The 23,890-nt window shown below is 52.8% G+C and overlaps 1 protein-coding gene across 2 annotated transcripts; it reads left to right on the top strand.

Annotated features, from left to right (window-relative positions):
- The first annotated feature begins 399 nt into the window (after positions 1-399).
- Positions 400-23,685, top strand: vdac3 (voltage-dependent anion channel 3). Of its 2 annotated transcripts, XM_041210182.1 has the most exons (10): positions 400-530; positions 8,057-8,130; positions 12,447-12,496; positions 13,990-13,992; positions 15,803-15,955; positions 18,053-18,105; positions 19,768-19,995; positions 20,675-20,825; positions 22,356-22,413; positions 23,186-23,685. In XM_041210182.1, the coding sequence occupies exons 2-10, from the start codon at positions 8,064-8,066 to the stop codon at positions 23,275-23,277; spliced, it is 855 nt and encodes a 284-aa protein (XP_041066116.1). In that variant the 5' UTR covers positions 400-530; positions 8,057-8,063; the 3' UTR covers positions 23,278-23,685. The 2 variants fall into 2 exon arrangements, with proteins under 2 accessions (XP_041066116.1, XP_041066117.1); XM_041210183.1 differs by lacking the exon at positions 13,990-13,992.
- The last annotated feature ends 205 nt before the right edge of the window (positions 23,686-23,890 follow it).

Raw genomic sequence — 23,890 nt, 5'->3', positions numbered from 1 at the left:
TGTACCATCAGCTAAAACAAACAGCTTTTCTTCATTCACCTTCTTGAATCACTGCTGTTCCTGTAAAAGGCGCACCCACAGTGCTCTTAGGTAGGGAGTTCCAAGATTTTGATCCTATGACAGTGAAGGAACAACGATGTACAGCAGGGGTGTGGGTTGTTACTTGCTAAGATGGTGTGATGAAGTGGGGTTCTGAGATGGGATGGTCAGAAGCAGTTGCATCAGGACAACAAGGGTGGATGGAATGTGACTCACTTGAGTTGAAGGAGCCAGTGGAGTGTGTCCTGGACAAAGTGGCCAGAGGGGGCAATGCGGTTGGAGGTTAGGCTAGAACGCATGCGCGATGCCGGCGGGTAGTGAGCTAGGCGGCGCAGGCGCAGTGCGCCTTTCTGCCTCCAGGCCTGCGCAGGCACTGTGTCGCTCCCTGCCGTCCGGCGCAGGCGCAGTGCTGCTGGCTCTCTCCTTCACATTGCCCTTTCGGAGCGGCGGCCTCGCTCGGATCCGATCGGCAGGAGGTATCCAGGCTGCAGGTAAGAGGCATCCCTGGGCCCCGGAGGAGGGAGCGAAGGAGCATAACCCGGCCCAGACAGCAGGTGTTCGCTAAAGGCCTCGCCCAGGCCGGGCCCAGGGTGGCTCCGGCCTAAAGTCCCGGAGGTTGTGGGGGGTCAGAAACCCCTTTTCCCTATGTCCGGACCCCGCCCCGCCCTTGACCCCCCCCCCCTCCCCTCCCCTCCCCCCCTCCCCTCCCCGTCCCACCCCTCCCCTCCCCTCCCTCCCCTCCCCTTCCCTCTGTCCGGACCCCGCCCCGCCCTTGACCCCCCCCCCCCTCCCCTCCCCTCCCCCCCTCCCCTCCCCGTCCCACCCCTCCCCTCCCCTCCCCTCCCCTCCCCTTCCCTCTGTCCGGACCCCGCCCCGCCCTTGACCCCCCCCCCCTCCCCTCCCCCCCTCCCCTCCCCGTCCCACCCCTCCCCTCCCCTCCCCTCCCCTTCCCTCTGTCCGGACCCCGCCCCGCCCTTGACCCCCCCCCCCTCCCCTCCCCCCCCTCCCCTCACCCCCTCCCCTCCCCTCACCCCCTCCCCTCCCCTCACCCCCTCCCCTCCCCTCACCCCCCTCCCCTCCCCTCACCCCCTCCCCTCACCCCCTCCCCTCCCCTCACCCCCTCCCCTCCCCTCACCCCCTCCCCTCACCCCCTCCCCTCCCCTCACCCCCTCCCCTCCCCTCCCCCTCCCCCTCCCCCGTCCCACCCCTCCCCTCCCCCTCCCCCGTCCCCCCCTCCCCTCCCCTCCCCCTCCCCCGTCCCACCCCTCCCCTCCCACCCCTCCCCTCCCCTCCCCTCCCCTATGTCCGGACCCCGCCCCGCCCTTCACCCCCCTCCCCTCCCCTCCCCGGTGGCCGGACCCCCCCATTCAGCCCCACCTTCTCGCCTCCCCCCATCCCCCAATCACCCCCACCTCGTCCCCTCCCCCCATTCACCCCCACCTCCTCCCCCCTCCCTGTCCGCACCCCTCCCCCCACTCCCTGTCCGCACCCCTCCCCCCACTCCCTGTCCGCACCCCTCCCCCCACTCCCTGTCCGCACCCCTCCCCCCACTCCCTGTCCGCACCCCTCCGCCCACTCCCTGTCCGCACCCCTCCCCCCACTCCCTGTCCGCACCCCTCCCCCCACTCCATGTCCGCACCCCTCCCCCCACTCCCTGTCTGCACCCCTCCCCCCACTCCCTGTCCGCACCCCTCCCCCCACTCCCTGTCCGCACCCCTCCCCCCACTCCCTGTCCGCACCCCTCCCCCCACTCCCTGTCCGCACCCCTCCCCCCACTCCCTGTCCGCACCCCTCCCCCCACTCAATGTCCGCACCCCTCCCCCCCTCCCTGTCCGCACCCCTCCCCCCTCCCTGTCTGCACCCCTCCCTGTCCGCACCCCTCCCCCCCCTCCCTGTCCGCACCCCTCCCCCCCCTCCCTGTCCGCACCCCTCCCCCCCCTCCCTGTCCGCACCCCTCCCCCCCCTCCCTGTCCGCACCCCTCCCCCCCCTCCCTGTCCGCACCCCTCCCCCCCCTCCCTGTCCGCACCCCTCCCCCCACTCCCTGTCCGCACCCCTCCCCCCACTCCCTGTCCGCACCCCTCCCCCCACTCCCTGTCCGCACCCCTCCCCCCACTCCCTGTCCGCACCCCTCCCCCCACTCCCTGTCCGCACCCCTCCCCCCACTCCCTGTCCGCACCCCTCCCCCCACTCCCTGTCCGCACCCCTCCCCCCACTCCCTGTCCGCACCCCTCCCCCCCTCCCTGTCCGCACCCCTCCCCCCTCCCCCTGTCCGCACCCCTCCCCCCACTCCCTGTCTGCACCCCTCCCCCCCCTCCCTGTCCGCACCCCTCCCCCCCCTCCCTGTCTGCACCCCTCCCCCCCCTCCCTGTCTGCACCCCTCCCTGTCTGCACCCCTCCCCCCTCCCTGTCTGCACCCCTCCCCCCACTCCCTGTCTGCACCCCTCCCCCCCCTCCCTGTCTGCACCCCTCCCCCCCCTCCCTGTCTGCACCCCTCCCCCCTCCCTGTCTGCACCCCTCCCCCCCTCCCTGTCCGCACCCCTCCCCCCCCTCCCTGTCCGCACCCCTCCCCCCCCTCCCTGTCCGCACCCCTCCCCCCCCTCCCTGTCCGCACCCCTCCCCCCACTCCCTGTCTGCACCCCTCCCCCCTCCCTGTCCGCACCCCTCCCCCCCTCCCTGTCTGCACCCCTCCCCCCCCTCCCTGTCTGCACCCCTCCCCCCCCTCCCTGTCCGCACCCCTCCCCCCCCTCCCTGTCCGCACCCCTCCCCCCACTCCCTGTCTGCACCCCTCCCCCCCTCCCTGTCCGCACCCCTCCCCCCCTCCCTGTCCGCACCCCTCCCCCCCTCCCTGTCCTGTCTGCACCCCTCCCTGTCTGCACCCCTCCCTGTCTGCACCCCTCCCTGTCTGCACCCCTCCCTGTCTGCACCCCTCCCTGTCTGCACCCCTCCCTGTCTGCACCCCTCCCTGTCTGCACCCCTCCCTGTCTGCACCCCTCCCTGTCTGCACCCCTCCCTGTCTGCACCCCTCCCTGTCTGCACCCCTCCCTGTCTGCACCCCTCCCTGTCTGCACCCCTCCCTGTCTGCACCCCTCCCTGTCTGCACCCCTCCCTGTCTGCACCCCTCCCTGTCTGCACCCCTCCCTGTCTGCACCCCTCCCTGTCTGCACCCCTCCCTGTCTGCACCCCTCCCTGTCTGCACCCCTCCCTGTCTGCACCCCTCCCTGTCTGCACCCCTCCCTGTCTGCACCCCTCCCTGTCTGCACCCCTCCCTGTCTGCACCCCTCCCCCCTCCCTGTCTGCACCCCTCCCCCCTCCCTGTCTGCACCCCTCCCCCCTCCCTGTCTGCACCCCTCCCCCCTCCCTGTCTGCACCCCTCCCCCCTCCCTGTCCGCACCCCTCCCCCCTCCCTGTCCGCACCCCTCCCCCCTCCCTGTCCGCACCCCTCCCCCCTCCCTGTCTGCACCCCTCCCTGTCTGCACCCCTCCCCCCTCCCTGTCTGCACCCCTCCCTGTCTGCACCCCTCCCCCCTCCCTGTCTGCACCCCTCCCCCCTCCCTGTCTGCACCCCTCCCCCCACTCCCTGTCCGCACCCCTCCCCCCACTCCCTGTCCGCACCCCTCCCCCCTCCCTGTCTGCACCACTCCCCCCCTCCCTGTCCGCACCCCTCCCCCAACTCCCTGTCCGCACCCCTCCCCCAACTCCCTGTCCGCACCCCTCCCCCAACTCCCTGTCCGCACCCCTCCCCCCACTCCCTGTCCGCACCCCTCCCCCCACTCCCTGTCCGCACCCCTCCCCCCACTCCCTGTCCGCACCCCTCCCCCCACTCCCTGTCCGCACCCCTCCCCCCACTCCCTGTCCGCACCCCTCCCCCCACTCCCTGTCCGCACCCCTCCCCCCCTCCCTGTCCGCACCCCTCCCCCCTCCCTGTCTGCACCCCTCCCTGTCCGCACCCCTCCCCCCCCTCCCTGTCCGCACCCCTCCCCCCACTCCCTGTCCGCACCCCTCCCCCCACTCCCTGTCCGCACCCCTCCCCCCACTCCCTGTCCGCACCCCTCCCCCCACTCCCTTTCCGCACCCCTCCCCCCACTCCCTGTCCGCACCCCTCCCCCCCTCCCTGTCTGCACCCCTCTCCCCCCTCCCTGTCTGCACCCCTCCCCCCCCTCCCTGTCTGCACCCCTCCCTGTCCGCACCCCTCCCCCCCTCCCTGTCCGCACCCCTCCCCCCCTCCCTGTCCGCACCCCTCCCCCCCTCCCTGTCCGCACCCCTCCCCCCTCCCTGTCTGCACCCCTCCCTGTCTGCACCCCTCCCTGTCTGCACCCCTCCCCCCCCTCCCTGTCCGCACCCCTCCCCCCCCTCCCTGTCTGCACCCCTCCCCCCCCCTCCCTGTCTGCACCCCTCCCCCCCCTCCCTGTCTGCACCCCTCCCCCCCCTCCCGGTCCGCACCCCTCCCCCCCCTCCCTGTCCGCACCCCTCCCCCCACTCCCTGTCTGCACCCCTCCCCCCCTCCCTGTCCGCACCCCTCCCCCCCTCCCCCCCTCCCTGTCTGCACCCCTCCCCCCCTCCCTGTCTGCACCCCTCCCCCCCTCCCTGTCTGCACCCCTCCCCCCCTCCCTGTCTGCACCCCTCCCCCCCTCCCTGTCTGCACCCCTCCCTGTCTGCACCCCTCCCTGTCTGCACCCCTCCCTGTCTGCACCCCTCCCTGTCTGCACCCCTCCCTGTCTGCACCCCTCCCTGTCTGCACCCCTCCCTGTCTGCACCCCTCCCTGTCTGCACCCCTCCCTGTCTGCACCCCTCCCTGTCTGCACCCCTCCCTGTCTGCACCCCTCCCTGTCTGCACCCCTCCCTGTCTGCACCCCTCCCTGTCTGCACCCCTCCCTGTCTGCACCCCTCCCTGTCTGCACCCCTCCCTGTCTGCACCCCTCCCTGTCTGCACCCCTCCCTGTCTGCACCCCTCCCTGTCTGCACCCCTCCCTGTCTGCACCCCTCCCTGTCTGCACCCCTCCCTGTCTGCACCCCTCCCTGTCTGCACCCCTCCCTGTCTGCACCCCTCCCTGTCTGCACCCCTCCCTGTCTGCACCCCTCCCTGTCTGCACCCCTCCCTGTCTGCACCCCTCCCTGTCTGCACCCCTCCCTGTCTGCACCCCTCCCTGTCTGCACCCCTCCCTGTCTGCACCCCTCCCTGTCTGCACCCCTCCCTGTCTGCACCCCTCCCTGTCTGCACCCCTCCCTGTCTGCACCCCTCCCTGTCTGCACCCCTCCCTGTCTGCACCCCTCCCTGTCTGCACCCCTCCCTGTCTGCACCCCTCCCTGTCTGCACCCCTCCCTGTCTGCACCCCTCCCTGTCTGCACCCCTCCCTGTCTGCACCCCTCCCTGTCTGCACCCCTCCCTGTCTGCACCCCTCCCTGTCTGCACCCCTCCCTGTCTGCACCCCTCCCTGTCTGCACCCCTCCCTGTCTGCACCCCTCCCTGTCTGCACCCCTCCCTGTCTGCACCCCTCCCTGTCTGCACCCCTCCCTGTCTGCACCCCTCCCTGTCTGCACCCCTCCCTGTCTGCACCCCTCCCTGTCTGCACCCCTCCCTGTCTGCACCCCTCCCTGTCTGCACCCCTCCCCCCACCCCTCCCCCCACCCCTCCCCCCACCCCTCCCCCCACCCCTCCCCCCACCCCTCCCCCCACCCCTCCCCCCACCCCTCCCCCCACCCCTCCCCCCACCCCTCCCCCCACCCCTCCCCCCACCCCTCCCCCCACCCCTCCCCCCACCCCTCCCCCCACCCCTCCCCCCACCCCTCCCCCCACCCCTCCCCCCACCCCTCCCGCACCCCTCCCCCCACCCCTGTCCGCACCCCTCCCCCCACCCCTGTCCGCACCCCTCCCCCCACCCCTGTCCGCACCCCTCCCCCCACCCCTGTCCGCACCCCTCCCCCCACCCCTGTCCGCACCCCTCCCCCCACCCCTGTCCGCACCCCTCCCCCCACCCCTGTCCGCACCCCTCCCCCCACCCCTGTCCGCACCCCTCCCCCCACTCCCTGTCCGCACCCCTCCCCCCACTCCCTGTCCGCACCCCTCCCCCCCCTCCCTGTCCGCACCCCTCCCCCCCCTCCCTGTCCGCACCCCTCCCCCCCCTCCCTGTCCGCACCCCTCCCCCCCCTCCCTGTCCGCACCCCTCCCCCCCCTCCCTGTCCGCACCCCTCCCCCCCTCCCTGTCCGCACCCCTCCCCCCCCTCCCTGTCCGCACCCCTCCCCCCCCCTCCCTGTCCGCACCCCTCCCCCCCCTCCCTGTCCGCACCCCTCCCCCCCCCTCCCTGTCCGCACCCCTCCCCCCCCTCCCTGTCCGCACCCCTCCCCCCACTCCCTGTCCGCACCCCTCCCCCCACTCCCTGTCCGCACCCCTCCCCCCACTCCCTGTCCGCACCCCTCCCCCCACTCCCTGTCCGCACCCCTCCCCCCACTCCCTGTCCGCACCCCTCCCCCCACTCCCTGTCCGCACCCCTCCCCCCACTCCCTGTCCGCACCCCTCCCCCCACTCCCTGTCCGCACCCCTCCCCCCACTCCCTGTCCGCACCCGTCCCCCCTCCCCCTGTCCGCACCCCTCCCCCTCCCCCTGTCCTCTCTCTCCAGGCCCCCTGCTGTCCATACCTCCCCTCCTCTCTCCGGACCCCTCTTCTCCCCACTGTCCGGAGGCACCCCCATCTCTATCCGGACTCCCCCACTTCTCCTCTATCCGTCTGGACCCACTCCCCTTTCACCCCTCCGTCCGGACCCCCCACCTTGCGGGCAGTCAGCGCTGGATTTGAACTGGGAGTAGCAGACTGGTGTCAACCGCAATCTGCCATACACTCACCTGCAGTTATTCTTTAATCTGTTGTCGCTACCTGAAACACTACTATAATTTGTTCACTAGACCTGGATGCATGGGATACATCACAGCCTCTGCCTGTTTCAGGGTGTTTCTCCGCGGTTTGCCAGTGTGTTTAACTTAGACTTTGATCCCACTGCTGGAATACCAGACCAAGGACATGCCTGAGTAAAGAGACTTTTTACACTTACAGAAGTCCAGGTGAAAGCACTGACAGCAATGTGTGTTGTTTCCAACCTAGTTTCGACTTAATTTAACATAGCCCTCGAGAAGTGTAATCATCACTTGTTAGTTGGTTAGAATATTCTGGTGAGATTTGGTGAGGAAAGCCAGGTAACCCGTGGCTGCAAGTTCGTCCACTTTGAGATGACAGAGAGCTAAATTGTCTGAGTCCTTGGGGCCAAGGCTCTCTTGCCTGCTCTAGAGGGTTGAGTTGCTGGGGTTTGATGTGCTGTGCGAGGCCTCGTGAGAAAACTGAACATTTCTCTGCCGGTGGGTATGGGCCTTGCTCAAGTTGGTCTCCCTTTGAAGCCAGGAGGTGACGACATTGATAGTTTGGGTTCCATTTGCTGAGCAGTGTGAGGTGCTGAAAGATTTAATCAGATCTTTCGGCTTTAGGCCCATTGCTTTAATGTTAGTCCAGCACTGCGATGTAGGTGTGTCGAGTTGCCCTACTGCAAAATGGCAACTCGTAAACGATAGCTTCAAGGGTAAAATTGTCCTGGTACTGTGTAATGCTAGTACACATCAGTGACTGGTGTTGTATTGCGAGAGGCAACTTAATCAAGAGGTGTATTACAGAGCATTATTCTACATGGGTCAATGTCTGTTACTGCTGCATGTGAAGGAATCTCAGCATTTTTTTTTTACTGATACCGTTTGTTTACAATTCCACAGTGCGTAGATTTTTAAAAGGCTCATTGGTACCAATGCAAGTCTGTTCATAATATGGAGAAAGATGTGTGATATGTGCCACTCGAAGCATTCAGATTTGTTGGTCACTGAGTAGCTGCCTGTTGATCTTGAATTCTGGAACCCTACCGTGACAAACGGTAAAATCACGAATCACAGTGCTGTGTTGCGGTGACTGCAGGAAGACTTGGGACTCTGTTGAGCTGTCGAAAGTTCTGTGTTTGCAACCTAATGATTTGTCTCCTTTTCAGAGGCAGAATGTCTGTGCCACCGTCATATGCAGACTTGGGGAAATCTAGCAGGGACCTCTTCAACAAAGGATATGGTGAGCAACCTTTTTTGCCCCTGAATTATTTAGAAACTCTCATCAAAGGTCATGCGTGAGTTGGGTATGTCATAATTTTGGTTTTGTTACATGATGGATGTAGTTATGAGAATAAGAACGGCATTAGAATCTGGCAGCTCGTTTCATCTGAAAAAGAAATATAATTTACATTCTTGCAACACTTTAACATGTCTCTCAAATCCTATATAATAAAGGACAGTGAGTACTGTAACATAGGAAAACCTTGTCAATGAATGAAACATGGGTTAAATTTCCTACAGTTCCCCACGAAACATTTTAGTTATGCACCAAGTAAGCACTCACTTCACCGCTTTAACCAATTCAGGACACAGGGAGTCGGAGCCTATCCCAACAGGCAATGGGTGCTAGGCGGGGTACACCCTGGCCAGTCCATCACAGAACACACACTCACACTAAGGGGCAGTTTAACCATAGCCAATTCACCAGCACGTCTTTGGACAGTGGGGGAGGGGGGAGAAACCGGAGCACCCGGTGTAAACCCACAAAATCACAGGGAGAACATGCAAACTCCACAGAGACAGACACCCGAAGTCAGAATCGAACCCCGGTCCCTGGAGCTGAGAGGCAGCAGCGCTAACCACTGCGCCACCGTACCACCCAAGTAATCACCGAAGGAGATAAAATGGTGCATTTGTGGCATGGAAACTTCTGTACCTGGGCACACTGGTGACAGTGACACACCCAGTAGTGGAACTGAGAGAGCAATTGGAATCTGATATGTCCTGGAAATGATAGTAGAGGGAAAATCACTTGACTTCTAGTGACTCTCCAAGCTGACTTGGTATGTGTTCGGTCGTTTTCATCACTTGTGCTTCTTGGATTTCAGTTTATTGTTGATGCTTGGAATCCTGAATTTACTAATCAGCTGTTCATGTTGCTCGCTTTCTGTGGCAGTGACTCTTCATACTTGCTTCAGGAGACCACACAGGGTAACTTTGTCAAACTTTCACTATCCAGGAAAAGCTCTCATGGCACATGAACCACAACCAGATTCATTATGAAACCTGCTTCATGTTCGAGGAACTGGAGTTGGTCATTGACCTCATCGAGCTTGCTCCACCGCTTCATTGGAAACGGCATCTCGATCAGTTCCCTGTCCTTTCTCCATACCTGCTAATGCTTTTGCTTCCTACATCACTGCTGATCTCCCTTTGAGATCACTGCTGATCTCCCTTTGAGATGACTCAGTTGATTTTGCGTCTGTGACAGCGTGTGGAGAACATAGTCTTGGACTCGCTCTCAAGCAGCTTGAGATTTTACCCTGTTCTCTGGATTCACCTTTGAGAGGATAGAATTACATCACCTCTCTCTTTCCTATTCCTATCATTATGTTAATTATCTCGATCAGAGCATCCATTAACTTTCTGTGGGTAAATAGAATCCAATTTTAACCCATGATAGCCCCTTGCCACAGGTACACTGGTGATTCATTTGTTGATTTTCTGCAAGGCCAGTGTAATCTAATGAGGGATGCCAATATGGACCATAATATCATAAATGAGGGCTAAACAGTGCTCAGGAGTAATCTGACCTCGATGAAGCTCCGCAATCGTTTGCTGGTTGATCTCTCTTGCACACCTTCAATAACTGGTATATGAGGATACATGGATCATAGATCCCTTTGTTCATCTATCGCCCTGTCCCCCAACACTTGTATTTGGATTATTGTCCCATTTGATATTCCTGTGCATTGTGTTACAATCTGGCTTTAAACTGCATCGGCCATCTCTTCACCCATTTATTAATCTGTCCATTTGTAGTCTTCTGCGCTCATCATAATCCACTGCGTGTGAGTAAGTGTAAAAGCCAGGAGCCTGCACCAATCTTTGGGGAACACCACTTGGCCCGTTTGCTAGAACTTTTTAATTCTGTTTTTTGCATCCTACACCTGGTCCCCCAATCTATCTCTTATTCAAACCATTATGTGCCTCAGTTTTAGCTAGCATTGTATTGTTGGGACCTTAATCAAATGACATTCATTGATCCTCCTCCTTCACCAGCTCAGTCATTCAGCTCAGGCATTGCTTTTATAAAGCCATGCTGACTTTCCCTAATCAGCTTAAACCTTTCTAAGTGATTGCTCACTCAGTAAGTCCCTGACTCTGGCAGCTTCCCTGCGATTGACACGGCACTCAGTGGCCTCTAATTGCTCATGTTTTTTCTAATTACTCGGTTTACAATGCAGACATGATCCCGCCTAATCTTGGAAATAACAATAAAAAACAGAAAATAATGGAAAACTCAGGTCTGGCAGCACCCCTGGAGAGAGGAACAGAGCTGGCATTTCGAGTGCGTATGACTTCAGAGTGTACAGACTCGAGTGTTAACTGTGTTTCTCTCTCCACAGAAGCTGCCAGACCTGCTGAGCTTTTCAGCATTTTCTGTTTTTAATTGAAGATTTCCAGCATCTGCAATATTTTGCTTTTATCTTGGAAATGGCAAATTGTTCTGTTACGTTTTGGAAATTGTGAAAATTTATTCACGGTCACAGAGGGTAGAATGGACAGAAATGTTAAACGACTAATGATATTCAGGGTTTCAGGTACCTTAAATCGGGAAGACAAAGCTTTATGCAGTTTTGGGGTGATAGTTATGATCTTTGGACAGTATTTTCTTTTTCCAACTACTCAGCATTCGCGAAAGGTATTATTTTTAAAAAATCATTCCATTTCGTTTCATTTTTATATGTTTTTCCTGCCTGCCCCTCTTTTGCTCCAGTAATGCCAACCAGAAGGGGGGGGGCTGTTTTTGCTCTGGAACCACTTATTGGGTTGGCCCAGAAGGCAATCGATAATTCTCAGTCCCCGTGAAAAAGCATCGATATCATTGCCCTTTATATGAACTCCCTAACTGGCAGGCTCAGTTGCTTCCTGTCAGCTAGTCTTCGCAATGTCACCCTTCCTCAGAGTGTGAGCAGAGAGACCAACATCCCACTTCCCTTCCCTCTTTTTTTTAAAAAAAAGTCCTACTGGGTAATGAAGCAACTCACTGTCCCTCTAGACTTTTGGAGGCAGCTAGATTGTGACTGTCTCTGTGTGGTTTGTCCTCCTGACTTATGACATTTGGCCTGAGTGTTGACATTGAGAAGGGGAAAGAGGACAGAATACTGAACCTGATTGATAATAGCAAGAGGGGGTCGATGAGTGCTTCATGCTTAGTTAAGACCACGTGAGCCAGTTTTGGACTCAGGAATTCCAGTCCGCCGGTGGCAATAGTGCTGATGTAATCATTCCTGATATAGTAACAGTAACCTATCTTGAAAAGAGATCCCCGAGAGTGACTCTTGGCTTTCCAGTCATTCCTAGTGACTGGACAAGCCACTCCTACAAGGAGTTCTGTCATTACCGGTCTTACTCTACCCTTGGAATGTTCGAGACTGCCATGGACTTAGTATGGAGAGGAACCCAGTAGGAGCTTTTGGCTAGAATTGGTTGTGAGCAGAACCTAGCTGGTGCAGCAAATCCTGGCTTGGGAGCCAGGCTGTCTACAGAGTCCTGTGGTATTTGCAGTACACACTGTGTATTTTTGTCACTGGGATTTAAGTCAGGTGTATAATGCTGTTCATTTGAACTGTGAAAATTGCCCACAGGACTATTCTTGGTTGAGTGCGGAGAGAGCGCATTAAGCTTGGCAAAACTGCGTAAAGTAGTCACTGGAGGTGGGAGCAGGTTGCGAGGATGAATTAAGAGCATCAGAACGGGATGAAAGTTAGAAAAGCAGAAAAAGCTGGAAAAATTCAGCAGGTCTGACAGCATCTGTGGAGAGAAAAACAGAGTTGATGAGCTCTGAAGAAGGGTCATACATACTCGTAACACCAACTCTGTTTCTCTCTCCACAGATGCTGTCAGACCTGCTGAGTTTTTCCAGCATTTTCTGTTTTTCTTTCAGATTTCCAGCATCCGCAGTATTTTGCTTTATCTTAAGATGAGAGTTAGACATTATTCATTGTATTGGGTTAAGTGATAACTTTGACTATAACATATTGGCACAAACAGTTTCAACCCCCCCCAGATTCAGCTCTTCCCCATATTCACTATGGACCCCTCCAATTGGTGACCAATCCCTCAGCTGCCTGGGTTGATAAAGGATTGATTTTATATTTCGAGCATCACTGGACTTTATTTCCACTCAGGAAAATGTGAGGTTGTGAGTTTTTTTTCCTGGAGTTCCGTTGTGTGTTTCCAAGTTTTGCAGAGCTCTCTCTAGTGTCTTGTTTGAGATGTAGTGTCCTCTGTGCTGACTTGCCCTAATATGTTTTTGTTCTCGTTCATTAGGGTTTGGTTTGGTAAAGCTGGAACTCAAGACCAAATCATCGAGTGGAGTGGTAAGTGTTATAGTTACAAGACAGCAGATGGGGGGACCAAGTTTGTTTGAGGTATTGACAGCAATAAAACCCACATGAGTGGAGAGGACAGCAATGTTTTAATCAGAGCGAGAAACAACATGAAAAGGTGCAATAAAGAGCACACAACATGTTGATGGTAGACAAGCTAATGGCTATATGTTTCATCGACAGAGAAGGCTTCTCCGCATGCTGGTAGAGCTGCTCTAGATCATAATTTCACATGACCAGAGGACAGTATTGAGAGAAAGACCTGGGTGGGCGGTGAGGTGGGATGCTAAGATCATAAGAAATAGGAGCAGGAGTAGGCCATTTGGCCCACCAAGCCTGCTCCAGCATTCAGTAAGATCATGGCTGGTCTGATTGTGGCCTTACTGCCACTTTTTTGCCTGCCCCGCATAACCCTTGTCAATCTCTAACTCAATCTTGAATATATTCAGTGACCCAGCCTCCACTGCTCTCTGTGGAAGAGAATTGCAAAGACTAATGACCCTCTGAATATTCCTATTCATCTTTTTAAATGGGAGACTCCTTACTTTGAAACTATGTCCTCTAGGTCTAGATTATTCCATGAGAGGAAACACCCCCTCAGCATTTACCCTGTCAAACCCCCCTCAGAATCTTATACTTTCTCTTTCTTCTAAACCCCAATGGGTATAGGTCTAGCCTGCTCAACCTTTCCTCAAGGTAACCCCTTCATTCCAGGAATCAGCCAAGTGAACTTTCTCTGAACTGCCTCCAATGCAAGTATATCTTTCCTTAAGTAAGGAGACCAAAACTGTACGCAGTGCTCCAGATGCCATGTACAGCTGTAGCAAGACACATCCCCCTTGCAATAAAGGCCAGCATTCCATTTACCATGCTGTATGAGAGCCATATGGATGCTGTTAGAAAGTCTGGGAGAATATAACGCTGAGCCACACGCATATACGGAGATGTCAAAGACAGTGTAGTTCTGTCAGACTGCTTTAAAATTTTCCATTAACATTATATGGCACAAATTAAGTCAATTTGGTTTATTAATTAAAGCAACAATAACTCCTTCAGACTTGAATGTTGAGTGTCTTTTATAGATGCTTTTTCTAAAGTTACAATAATATTTATCTGTGCTTTCCTGATCCTTTAACTTATTAAAGCTTCTCCAGCCTCCTGCTGTGTTAGTTTCTTCCATATAATAGGAACTCTCTCTGAGAAATGTGATGGCTATACTCAGGAATTTATAGATGGATTGGTAAAATGGAGCCCAGTGTCAATTAGTGTATCTAATATTTGCAAAGCCCTTTTGTTGCATGCCCAGAAGTTGCTCACTGTACTGCCAGCCCTCAGTTCAGCCCTTGCGTTTGTTATACTGTACGGTGTCTGTCAATACTTGTGTAGAGACCTGATCTTGCTAGCTAGATTCTAACGTACTTCCTTCCTCTTTGCTTTCTCTGTCCTGCTGCTTGAACCCGCCCTGTGCTGGATTGCTCCATCAGATGGTAAGATAGTGTTGCCTGAATGCATGTGCCTACCATAGTCCTTCTCTTTCCCTGCGTTCCCGACTCTGTATTTAACAAGCACAATGTCGTGGATTGGAGGAGCATTTAATTGATTTGGTCTGATGTAGGGAGCTTTGTGTTTGCAGTCCTTTTCTTTCCAGCATTTTGTCACGAGGAACTGATAGTCCCAGGATGTGGGGAGTCAGGAGGAAATGGAATAAATTGGAAGCCTTCGTATATTGTTCATTTGTACAGATTAGATTTTTTTAATCATCTGGGCTGTGCGTTGTTTAAAACTTTTTTTTAGGAGGGGTAATATGAGGAATGAATGCTCCCTGAAAACTATTGAAACAAGACCGATCGATGGAGTTGATCTGTCTTGTGGAAATGGTTGTTTCTTTTCAAGATTGAATTGCTTATATCAGATTACAGAATGGTTGGTTCCCATCCTTTTGCCATGTATATTTGTCCATGGGGCTGTTCCTTGTAGGCGTGACTGTAGAGATTCAGCTATTGTAGGTATTGTATTTGAGGCCACTGTCAGAGCTCAGTGCTGTTCTTTGCGTAGACCCTATTGACTTCGTCATGTTCCTCATTCTGGCTTTGTGCTCTTGCCGTTGGCCTTTTTATTTTGTTTCTGAACCATCTGGGCAAACAGCCAAGACTCTTGGCACAATTCAGGGCTTTGGCTTAAGTGTGAGAGTAATGGTCACATTTTACCATAGAGGACTAAGGCCCCATGTTGTTCTACAGCCTGCAGTTCTCATGATAGTAGCAGTCAGTTATACTAAATTTTCTGGGGTGTTTGCGCAGTTTGTGAGAAACTTGTTACTTTTTTGTGACTGACACAAGCTGGGTGCTTAGAGACTAGCTGTGATGCATCTGAAACTGCGATCTTAGTGTGGAGAATCGGTATAGATTAGAGTTGTCAGTGAGCAGAGCTTATTGGATAAGCTGCCGCTCAATTCCCCCCTTCTGTGAGACTATAAATGGAAAATTAAAAGGAAAATCAATCTTAGGCTATCAAATTCCTTAATCATCTCATGCACCTCCATTAGATCAGGCTGACACCTGAAGAACAGGCGAGCTATTGAAAGGGTGTTGGTGAGTATGGAGCTATATCTGCAGCTGGGCTGGGGAGGACTGCCATGAAGAGAACCCAGTAGTTTGTTCATTGTAGTTGGTTAGCATGTTAATAATTGTTTTGTCGCAGTGTTGCTCCTTTAGCATTTAATAATTGAAAAATACTGTGCATACTTTCCTGACCTGATTCCTGTTGTGTTTTTAGCCTACATAACCTTGTTAATCATCCTCTCTGGGGAGGAGACACCCCACGTCCCGTGTCTTGACTTGCAGAAAGGTTGGTCCGCAAAGGTGAACCGAACTGAAAAGTCCAGAGCATCTGCAAAGGTCGGGATTCTTCCCGATGAGGGAGCCAAACTGCGGAAATAAAATGTTTTATGAGCAATGACCAAGAGCGAGGAAGGAACCTTTTAATCACAACTGCCTACACCCTGGATGGGTGACTGACTTGCCAGCCCACATTGAGTCACCTCCCGAGAATATTTCCTGTTTATGTGATCTTGCTGGCTTTGGCACAACCAGACCCTGTTCTTCATTGGTGAAATGGGGAAGAAGTGTTGGATTTTGGAATGTGTTATATTTCAACGTATGCATAACGGAACTGAAATATGGAAGATTCTTGATAAGCTGCCTCTATATTAGGTTTTGTTTTGTATTGATGGCACTGTCAAGGGGAAGGGAAGCTTTGAAAGATTGATCACATTTCTCCGTTTGCTTTCCTTTACAGGAGTTTACCACCTCCGGGTCTTCAAATACTGATACAGGCAAAGCAACAGGCTGCCTGGAATCCAAGTATAAGCTGAAAGAGTATGGACTCACCTTCTCCAAGAAATGGAATACCGACAATGTTCTGGCCAGTGAGATCACCATCGAAGATCAGGTGTGTGATGCAGAAGCTGTGTATTGTAGCCTGGCATTAGGCAAGGGGAGCAAAGGGTAGCTTCGCCGAGTTGTGTTGGAATGTTAGCCCAGCCTGTCCAACGGGAATGGTTTTGTACCGTGTGCGGTCTGGCAACAGTTCAACCTGAGGTTGAAGTGACCAATGGACAGCTTGATCAACTTCCCTCTTATATATTTGACATTTGGAGCTGTTCTGACTTTGTGAAGGGGGGCATTGTAGAAAGTTTCAGCACTCAAAGCAGTCTGTTTACCTGTACCTCTGGATGTGTGCAATTTGTCTCATCTCACTTTCTTACTCACTCCCTGTACTCTTCTAAAGTTCCGCTTCTCCCAAGTAGTGACCTAATTCCCAGCAATAGCTTTGATTGAAAACTCCGTGATCTGTATAAAGACATTCCTTCACACTGGATGTTCACCCTATCGTCGTTATTTTAACCAGCGTTTCTTATGTCAGCTCAGTAATTGCTGACTGGATTTTAGTGATGATCCATTCACATTGCTCACAGCAGCCTGTTCATTATGTTGCTGTTTCACTTTGGAACCTTGGCTTTAATTCCAACTCGTATTTGTGGGACTCTTGCCTCCGCTGTAAGATGGGTGTTGGGGGTCCTCTTGTAAAATGAACCACGCACTGCCTCTCAGTGGCTACGGCTGCCCAATCCAAATCCTGCTGTATTCATTAGAGCTTGAAACCTAGATGAAACCACAAGCTACAAGGACACCTGGTGTGGGAAATGGAAAAAATCTACCCTGGTACAATTCCCTCCCGCATACTGTTGAAGCAGAGTAAGGGGGAGTTTTACTGTATCTAACCCGTGGCAGTGCTTAATCATTCATTGCCTGGTGTTTAGCATAGCAATATAAGAAGTAGGAGCAGGAATAGGCCATTTGGCTGTCGGGCCTGCCCATTCAGACAGATCATGGCTGATCACCTACCTCTGTGCCATTTTTCCCCACTCTCCCCACATTCCTTGATGTGATTTGTATCCAGAAATCCTTCGATTTTTGTCTTGAAGATGCTCCATGACTGAGCTTCCACAGTCCTCTGGGGTAGAGAAATCCAAAGGTTCACCATCCCGAGGGAAGAAATCCTTCCTCGTCCCAGCCTTTAATGGCCTGTCCCTTATTCTAAGACTGTGTTTTGTAGTTCTAATGGGGCCGTGTTGGAGATGTTTTACTCCATATCTATGCTGTGCCTTATCCTGGAGAGCTGAGCGCTGACACTAAGTGCCAAATGCTGTGCTGCTGGAGGGTTGGGGCTGTTGCCTTTGCAGTGTGGGATGGACGGCCCAGTATCTGGAACTCTGCCTGGCAGTGCAACAACTCCAGCATGGCAATAGTGGAAATGGGGATGGCCTGAACGTACTGCTTTAATTTTGGTCAGATTTTGACGTTTATTGATGTTATGTTGTTGTAAAATACTGTCCAAGTGTTGGTCACACAGGGAGGGCAGTATTGCTGTTTTCGTGGAGTCTGGTGGGAACCTGGATCTGTTTTTGCTGAGGGTGGTACGGTTGCAATGTTGTGAGAGAGCGAGAGCATGTTGAACTTCACTGGCTGGGCTTTAGGAAGGGAATCCTGTAAGAAAAAAGAACAGACTTCCATTTCTGTAGAATTGTTCACAACCTCTTTGCAGCCAGTGAAATACTTCTGAAGTGTAGGAAACACAGCGGTGATATAGTACACAGCAAGCTCCCAGAATATAAATAACTAGATCATCTGCTTTTGGTGCTATTGGGTGAGGAACAACACCACGAGAACTCTCCTGCTCCTCTTTGAAGTGCCATGGGATCATTTACATCCACCCGGGCAGACAGAGTGCTTATGTCTGATTTGAGCCTAGGGAACACAAGTTTAAACTCAGAAGTGAGAGTGCAATCCACTGAGCCAGCACTGCTGTACGAATTGGCGGGCTTTTACGATTAAGTGCCTTGGAGATGGCAAAAGGTTATCCCAGTACAAATGTTTCACATCAGATCTATTTGATAAATATTGTTTGGAAGGTAGTGTGTGTTTATATAGTTAAAACACAGCACATAAAAAGCACTAACCTTCCTTTGGTCTGCTTTTCGCACAGCTTGCTAAAGGACTGAAGCTGACTTTCGACACAACATTTGTACCAAATACAGGGTAAGGTTTTTTGTTTTGCCTGTGGTGAGCACAGGTTTTGAACAGTCCACCCAATGCTTCAAGCTGTTGTGTGTGCAAGCTGGCTAACTTCAATGAGTAATATTGTACACTGCTCAAGAGACACTTGCTTGTATAAACTCCCTCGAGGAGGCAGAAGTGAGACGGGGAGTGGAGGAGAGCTTGTAACAGGGTGAAAAATTAAACTGATGTTGCTGGATGAGAGAGACTGATCCAGTGCGGCTGGTGTGACGTTTAGGTGATGCTTCTATTGGGAATTTGCCTTTTACCAAGTATGATGGCAAGTATTTATGTAGCGCCTTTAACATAATGAAATGTCCCAAGGCACTTCATAGGAGCATTATAAAACAAAGTATGACGCCGAGCCACATAAGGAAATATTAAGTCAGATGACTAAAAGCTCGGCCAAAGATAGATTTTAAGGAGCATCTTAGAGGAAAGCGGTGGAGGAGTTACAATTGGTAATGCACTAGAGACCAGAATTAGAGGAGCGCAGATATCTCAGAGGTTGTAGGGTTGGAGGAGCTTCCAGAGATGGGATGGGCAAGGCCATGCAGGGATTTAAAGACGAGGATGAGAATGTTTAGGTCAAGTGGTTGCCTGACCGGGAGCCAGTGTAGGTCAGCGAGCACAGGGGTGATGAAGGAATGGGACTTGATGCGAGTTAAGGCACTAACAGCAGAGTTTGGATGACCACAAGTGTACGGAGCATAGAATGTGGGAGACCATCCAGGGGTGCGTTGGAATAGTCGAGCCTATCAGTAACGAAGGTGCGGATGAGGATTTCAGCAGCAGATGAGCTGAGGCAGGGTGGGGTTGAGCAATGTTATGGAGGTGGAAATAAGCGGTCTTAGAGATGATTGAACAATCGCCAGCTCTGCTGCAACAGTGAGTACAGGTGAAGTTTGGCCCTTGTTTGACTTTAATTCAGTATCTTAGCTCCAGTGAGACTGCTGTGTAGAGACTGATTAGTCGTAATTTTAGTTGTTGTGAAGTCATTGATGGCTCCTAATAGCTTTTTACCATAATGCAGAGATTGTAACAATTTAATGTATAGCTTCAAGATCAGAGAAGCTGAAGTAGCAGCCAAATTGGATTCAAGTAGAAAACAGGCAGAACGGAAGGAAATCTGTACACACTCTTGATCAATTGATTGTTTCTTTAAGGGCAGGCCAGAGAATGACAGAACCTCCTCGGGGGGAGAGAGCACAGTTCAGAGGTTCCCCTTAAGTGGTTAGATTCTCAGCATCACTGTTGATTTTGTGGTTTCAGGGAGCTGGGTGTGGAAGTGGTGTAACTGTGGGATTTTTAGCAGCAGTTGGTGCAACATGTTAAGGGGATAAGGAAGGAGGTGCCTGTCCAGTGGCCCTGACCTTGCGAGTAAGTGCGTGTGTGTGTGGGATTGGTGTAAGAATAGGATCAGACTGGGCTCTGATGCCCTTCTGTAATTGGAGAGCCAGCTGACACTGTACCTGTGCTTGATGAATGGGCACTTTGGGCCAGGTAGTGGCAATATCTGTGGCATTGTACTTAGCAAAAGGTCGGAGCCTTGTTCAGGAGTTGAGGAGCAGTGCTAGCTTCTCACTGTTACACACGCACTGTAAAAAATAACGTTTTGGACACGTGTGCTTTGTCTGCCCGCAGCAAGAGGAGTGGAAAGCTGAAGACTGCCTACAAGCGAGATTATGTTAACTTGGGCTGCGATATTGATTTTGACTTTGCTGGCCCCACCATCCACTGCATGGCTGTATTAGGCTACGAGGGTTGGCTCATCGGGCACCAGATAGCCTTTGACACCGCCAAATCCAAGCTGGCGCAGAACAACTTCTCTCTGGGCTACAAGGCCGGGGATTTCCAGCTGCACACCCATGTGTAAGTACATCAGTGAAGAGGCCAGCTAAGGTTAGAAGAAAGTCTTGCCTTTATAGAGAAGTTTTCACAACCACCGGATGTCCCAACATGCTTCACAGTTAAGTACTTTCTGAAGTGCAGCCGTGTTGAAACATAATCTGTTTTTTGCGATGTTGATTGAGAGATAAATGTTGGCCAGGGCACCAGGAATAGCTCTCCTCTTTGAAATATTGCCAGGGGAATTTTTACATCTACCTGTCCCCTCTCTCCCTTCGTGCTGCACTAGAGTGGTAGCCTTGATTTTCGTACTCAAGCCCTGGAGTGGGACTTGAACCTAGAATCTTGTGACTTGGAGGTGAGAGTGTAACTGAGTCACAGCTGTGCTGTTGAAGGATAGCCTCGCTTCTTAGCCTCTTTACCAGTGAGAACACGTGCAGTTTTAATAATCACTCTTAATCTAATCCCCTCAATAATTCTGTGTCCTTTCTTCTGTATCCTTCCAACATTTTGTGATAACAGTAACCGTACGCAGTAGTCCAGGTCTGTCGCACCAATGATTTTAGTCGGGTGATTGTAGATGATAGTGAGTTAATATCGGGAGGCTGTTGTATTGTTGAATCTGTGGAGAGCTTGTTCTTCAGTGGTTACTAGTTTATTGGACAGTACTCCATTCAAATTCCCTTTCTCGCTTATCTTCCAGTAATGACGGTGCTGAGTTCGGAGGCTCGATTTATCAGAAGGTGAACGACAAGGTAGAAACGGCCGTGAACCTGGCTTGGACTGCCGGTAGTAACAACACTCGCTTTGGGATCGCTGCCAAGTACCAGATCGACAGTGACACCTACGTATCAGTGAGTAACGTCCTTGCTGTGCTTTGGTCGAACATCCACAAAAAAAGACGATTGAAGAAGACAGGACTAATTCTAACTAAAGTGGAAGTTCCGCGTAGAGAGATGAAAGCGAGTTGAAGCGGAAAAAGTTAGCAAAGCTACTGGGAAAGAATGGGTGAAGTGGGATTAATTGAATGACTGGTTCAAAAAGGCTGCATGGGGATGATGGGCCGAATGGTCTCCTGCTGTAAAATTCTGAAATTGAATGATTCTGATTTGAATCGTTTGCGAAAAGAATGCCTGAGGAAGCATGTAATATTAAATGATGTGCGCAAAGCAAATGAAAAGTGGGATCAGAGGAAATAAAAATTGTGGAAAAGAAATGAAGTTCGGCATATTTCAAACTAACCGGCACAAACATTCAGCAGGTCTGGCAGCATCGGCGGAGAAGAAAAGAGTTGACGTTTCGAGTCCTCATGACCCTTTCGAAGGGTCATGAGGACTCGAAACGTCAACTCTTTTCTTCTCCGCCGATGCTGCCAGACCTGCTGAGTTTTTCCAGGTAATTCTGTTTTTGTTTTGGATTTCCAGCATCCGCAGTTTTTTTGTTTTTTATCGGCACAAACATTCAGTTATTCAAAATGCAGCCTGATTCCCTGATGGGGGCGAGACGTGATCTGTCAACAGATGCTTTTTAAAAAGGTTGGGAATGTGACTTTTATTGAGTCTGCACAGTACCTTTTGTCTCCATAACTGAGCAGCTGAGGTGGGGGGGCCGGAGCTGGGGCTGGCACTCATCGAAATGCAAAGGACCGTTGCATGTACAAATGCTGTGGCTGTGGATTGGATGCTGGGCTTGTGATGCAATAACTTAAGTATAACCAAGCAGAGTCAGATACCTCAGCACATCACAAACGCCTTAGGTAAGTTTAGGGAACCTGGTTATTGCAGGCCAGCTGGGCAACCATTTTGTGATTAAAACCTTAATGACAGCGCCCACCTCATCTTGCAAAACCATGCAGTGCTGCCTCGGTGCAGTAGCGATGGGATTGTGGAGCTGAAACTGCAACCTCCTGACTTGAAGTCAGGCTAAGTCAAGCTGAACAGAAAGCTGATTGATCTGGCGGTAGTGAGCTGGTGGTGCCATTTCCTTGTTTTAGATGTCTGGGTGGTGGGGACACGGCAAGAAAATTTAATCATCTCAAGCTTCTGGGAAAGATTGAATTGGAGGCGACACTCAGGATATAGGGAGGATGAGGAGCTTCAAGGAACTGCCCCAGCATTATAAACAGTAATGATGGGGGCTTCTTGTTAAAAACAAGACTGTAGTGAATGGAACGAGCTGTACGTGCCCACCGCTGAGCTCTGAGGGAAATTCAAGTCAGTACAGCGACAGATTGTCATTTTGTCACTCGTTGACCTTCAGCTAAGGGGCTGAGAGATAAGTAAAGATTTGGGAAACTGGTTTGTTGAAGGGAGTTCCCTTCTTGATGTTACTGAGACATGGGACCATTTGCCTATTGGTTTATGCTTATGCTTGCTCTTTTCTAGGCCAAGGTGAATAACTCCAGCCTGATCGGACTGGGATACACTCATACCCTCAGACCAGGTGTGTATGGAAGTTCCTCTTAGATTCCCAATGCTTTAAAATGCCCCTCATTGATAATGCAGCTCTGCTTTGTGCTCTGGCCTCACTTTGCTACAGTGATGGCTCACATTGTACTCACAGTAAATTCTCTAATGTTGTGGAAGAAAGATGGAGTGTGTATGTCTCTCTCCTTGATATCCCTTGTACCTTTCCCACTCAGTCCTTTCCTGATGCTACCTTTGGACACTGGGAGCTACCCTCTAATATCTTGGCAAATGGCCAAGCCTGTCCTCCTCTAATGGATGTTGCATCAAACCCTTATCTCTTTCTGGAAGGAGTAAGTGATACCTCCCAACCTGCTGCTCAACACAGGCTTTCGAGGCTAGTGGAAAGTCACTGCTGTGATGCTTGCATTCAGCTGACTCTACATCGACCGGTGATGGAACCTGGCGAGAGAATAGTTTGAAGAATACAGTAAAAAGCATGTGTAGATGGGATTGAGATCTGTTAAAGCAAGGGGCTTGTTGGAATTAATGCCTTTTCCTACAGTGTGTTTACAGGCCAAGGTCCTAGGGCGGCAACTGTCAAATGCACAACATTATTTCCAAAAAAGGGATGCTTTCTGTGGTTGCCTGGAGTGATCATTACAGAAAGGAGGGGTGTGTTTGTGTATGTTTGTATAGGGGAGCACATGGTAGCTCCCAAGGAATGACTGGCACAGAAAGTGCTCCATGTGTATGTACAGGTTAACAGCCCACTTGGCTCTCACACACGTTCACTCTCTCTTACATAGGTGTGAAGTTGACACTGTCTGGACTGATTGACGGGAAGAATTTCCACGCAGGGGGGCACAAGGTTGGCATGGGCTTCGAGCTCGAAGCTTAGTAGTGCGGAAGGAATGGTAACGACTTTTGGGTTAGCTGCTAAAATACAAAATGGTGAAAATAAAATGCCCCCCTTCCTCCAGGACAAGGCACTGAAGAATCTTGAGAATATTTGGCCTTAAATTTCTGGATCCTAATTGTGTCAGCCTCTCCTGCTGGGAGATTGCAAGCTTGGACCTCAGTCCTCGGCACTGGATTGGTTTCCCAGTCAACACTACATGGAAGTTGTCTCATTGCCAGATGTTAATGTTCTAAATTATTTCCTGAAAAACCAAGCTTCAAATCATGTATAACAATCACACGTTTAAATTTCTTTTCTGTGTGACTGCATGTGGTAGAGACTTTCGTTGCCATTTTTAAATCAGTTCACTGTATCAAGCATCTCAAGAAAATAAAAGGAAATGGTTGAGTTTGTCTGTTGTCACGCTGATGGAGAGTCCGCTGCGTCTTTACGCATTACGCTGTCTTGGCACTGCCTCCATTCGGCAATGGTTACACACTTTGTAACACCCATCAATGGCAAGAACTATATTGGAGGAATTGCCTGTGTGATGCTCACTGCAGCTGGTTTCACCAGCTAACAGCAGAGGCCCCCCCCACTACTCCCATACTGG

Source organism: Carcharodon carcharias, chromosome 17 (assembly GCF_017639515.1).
Source record: "Carcharodon carcharias isolate sCarCar2 chromosome 17, sCarCar2.pri, whole genome shotgun sequence".
Lineage (NCBI taxonomy): Eukaryota > Metazoa > Chordata > Chondrichthyes > Lamniformes > Lamnidae > Carcharodon > Carcharodon carcharias.
The sequence above is the reverse complement of the archived record's forward strand: the minus strand, read 5'-3'. Positions and strand labels throughout refer to the sequence as shown.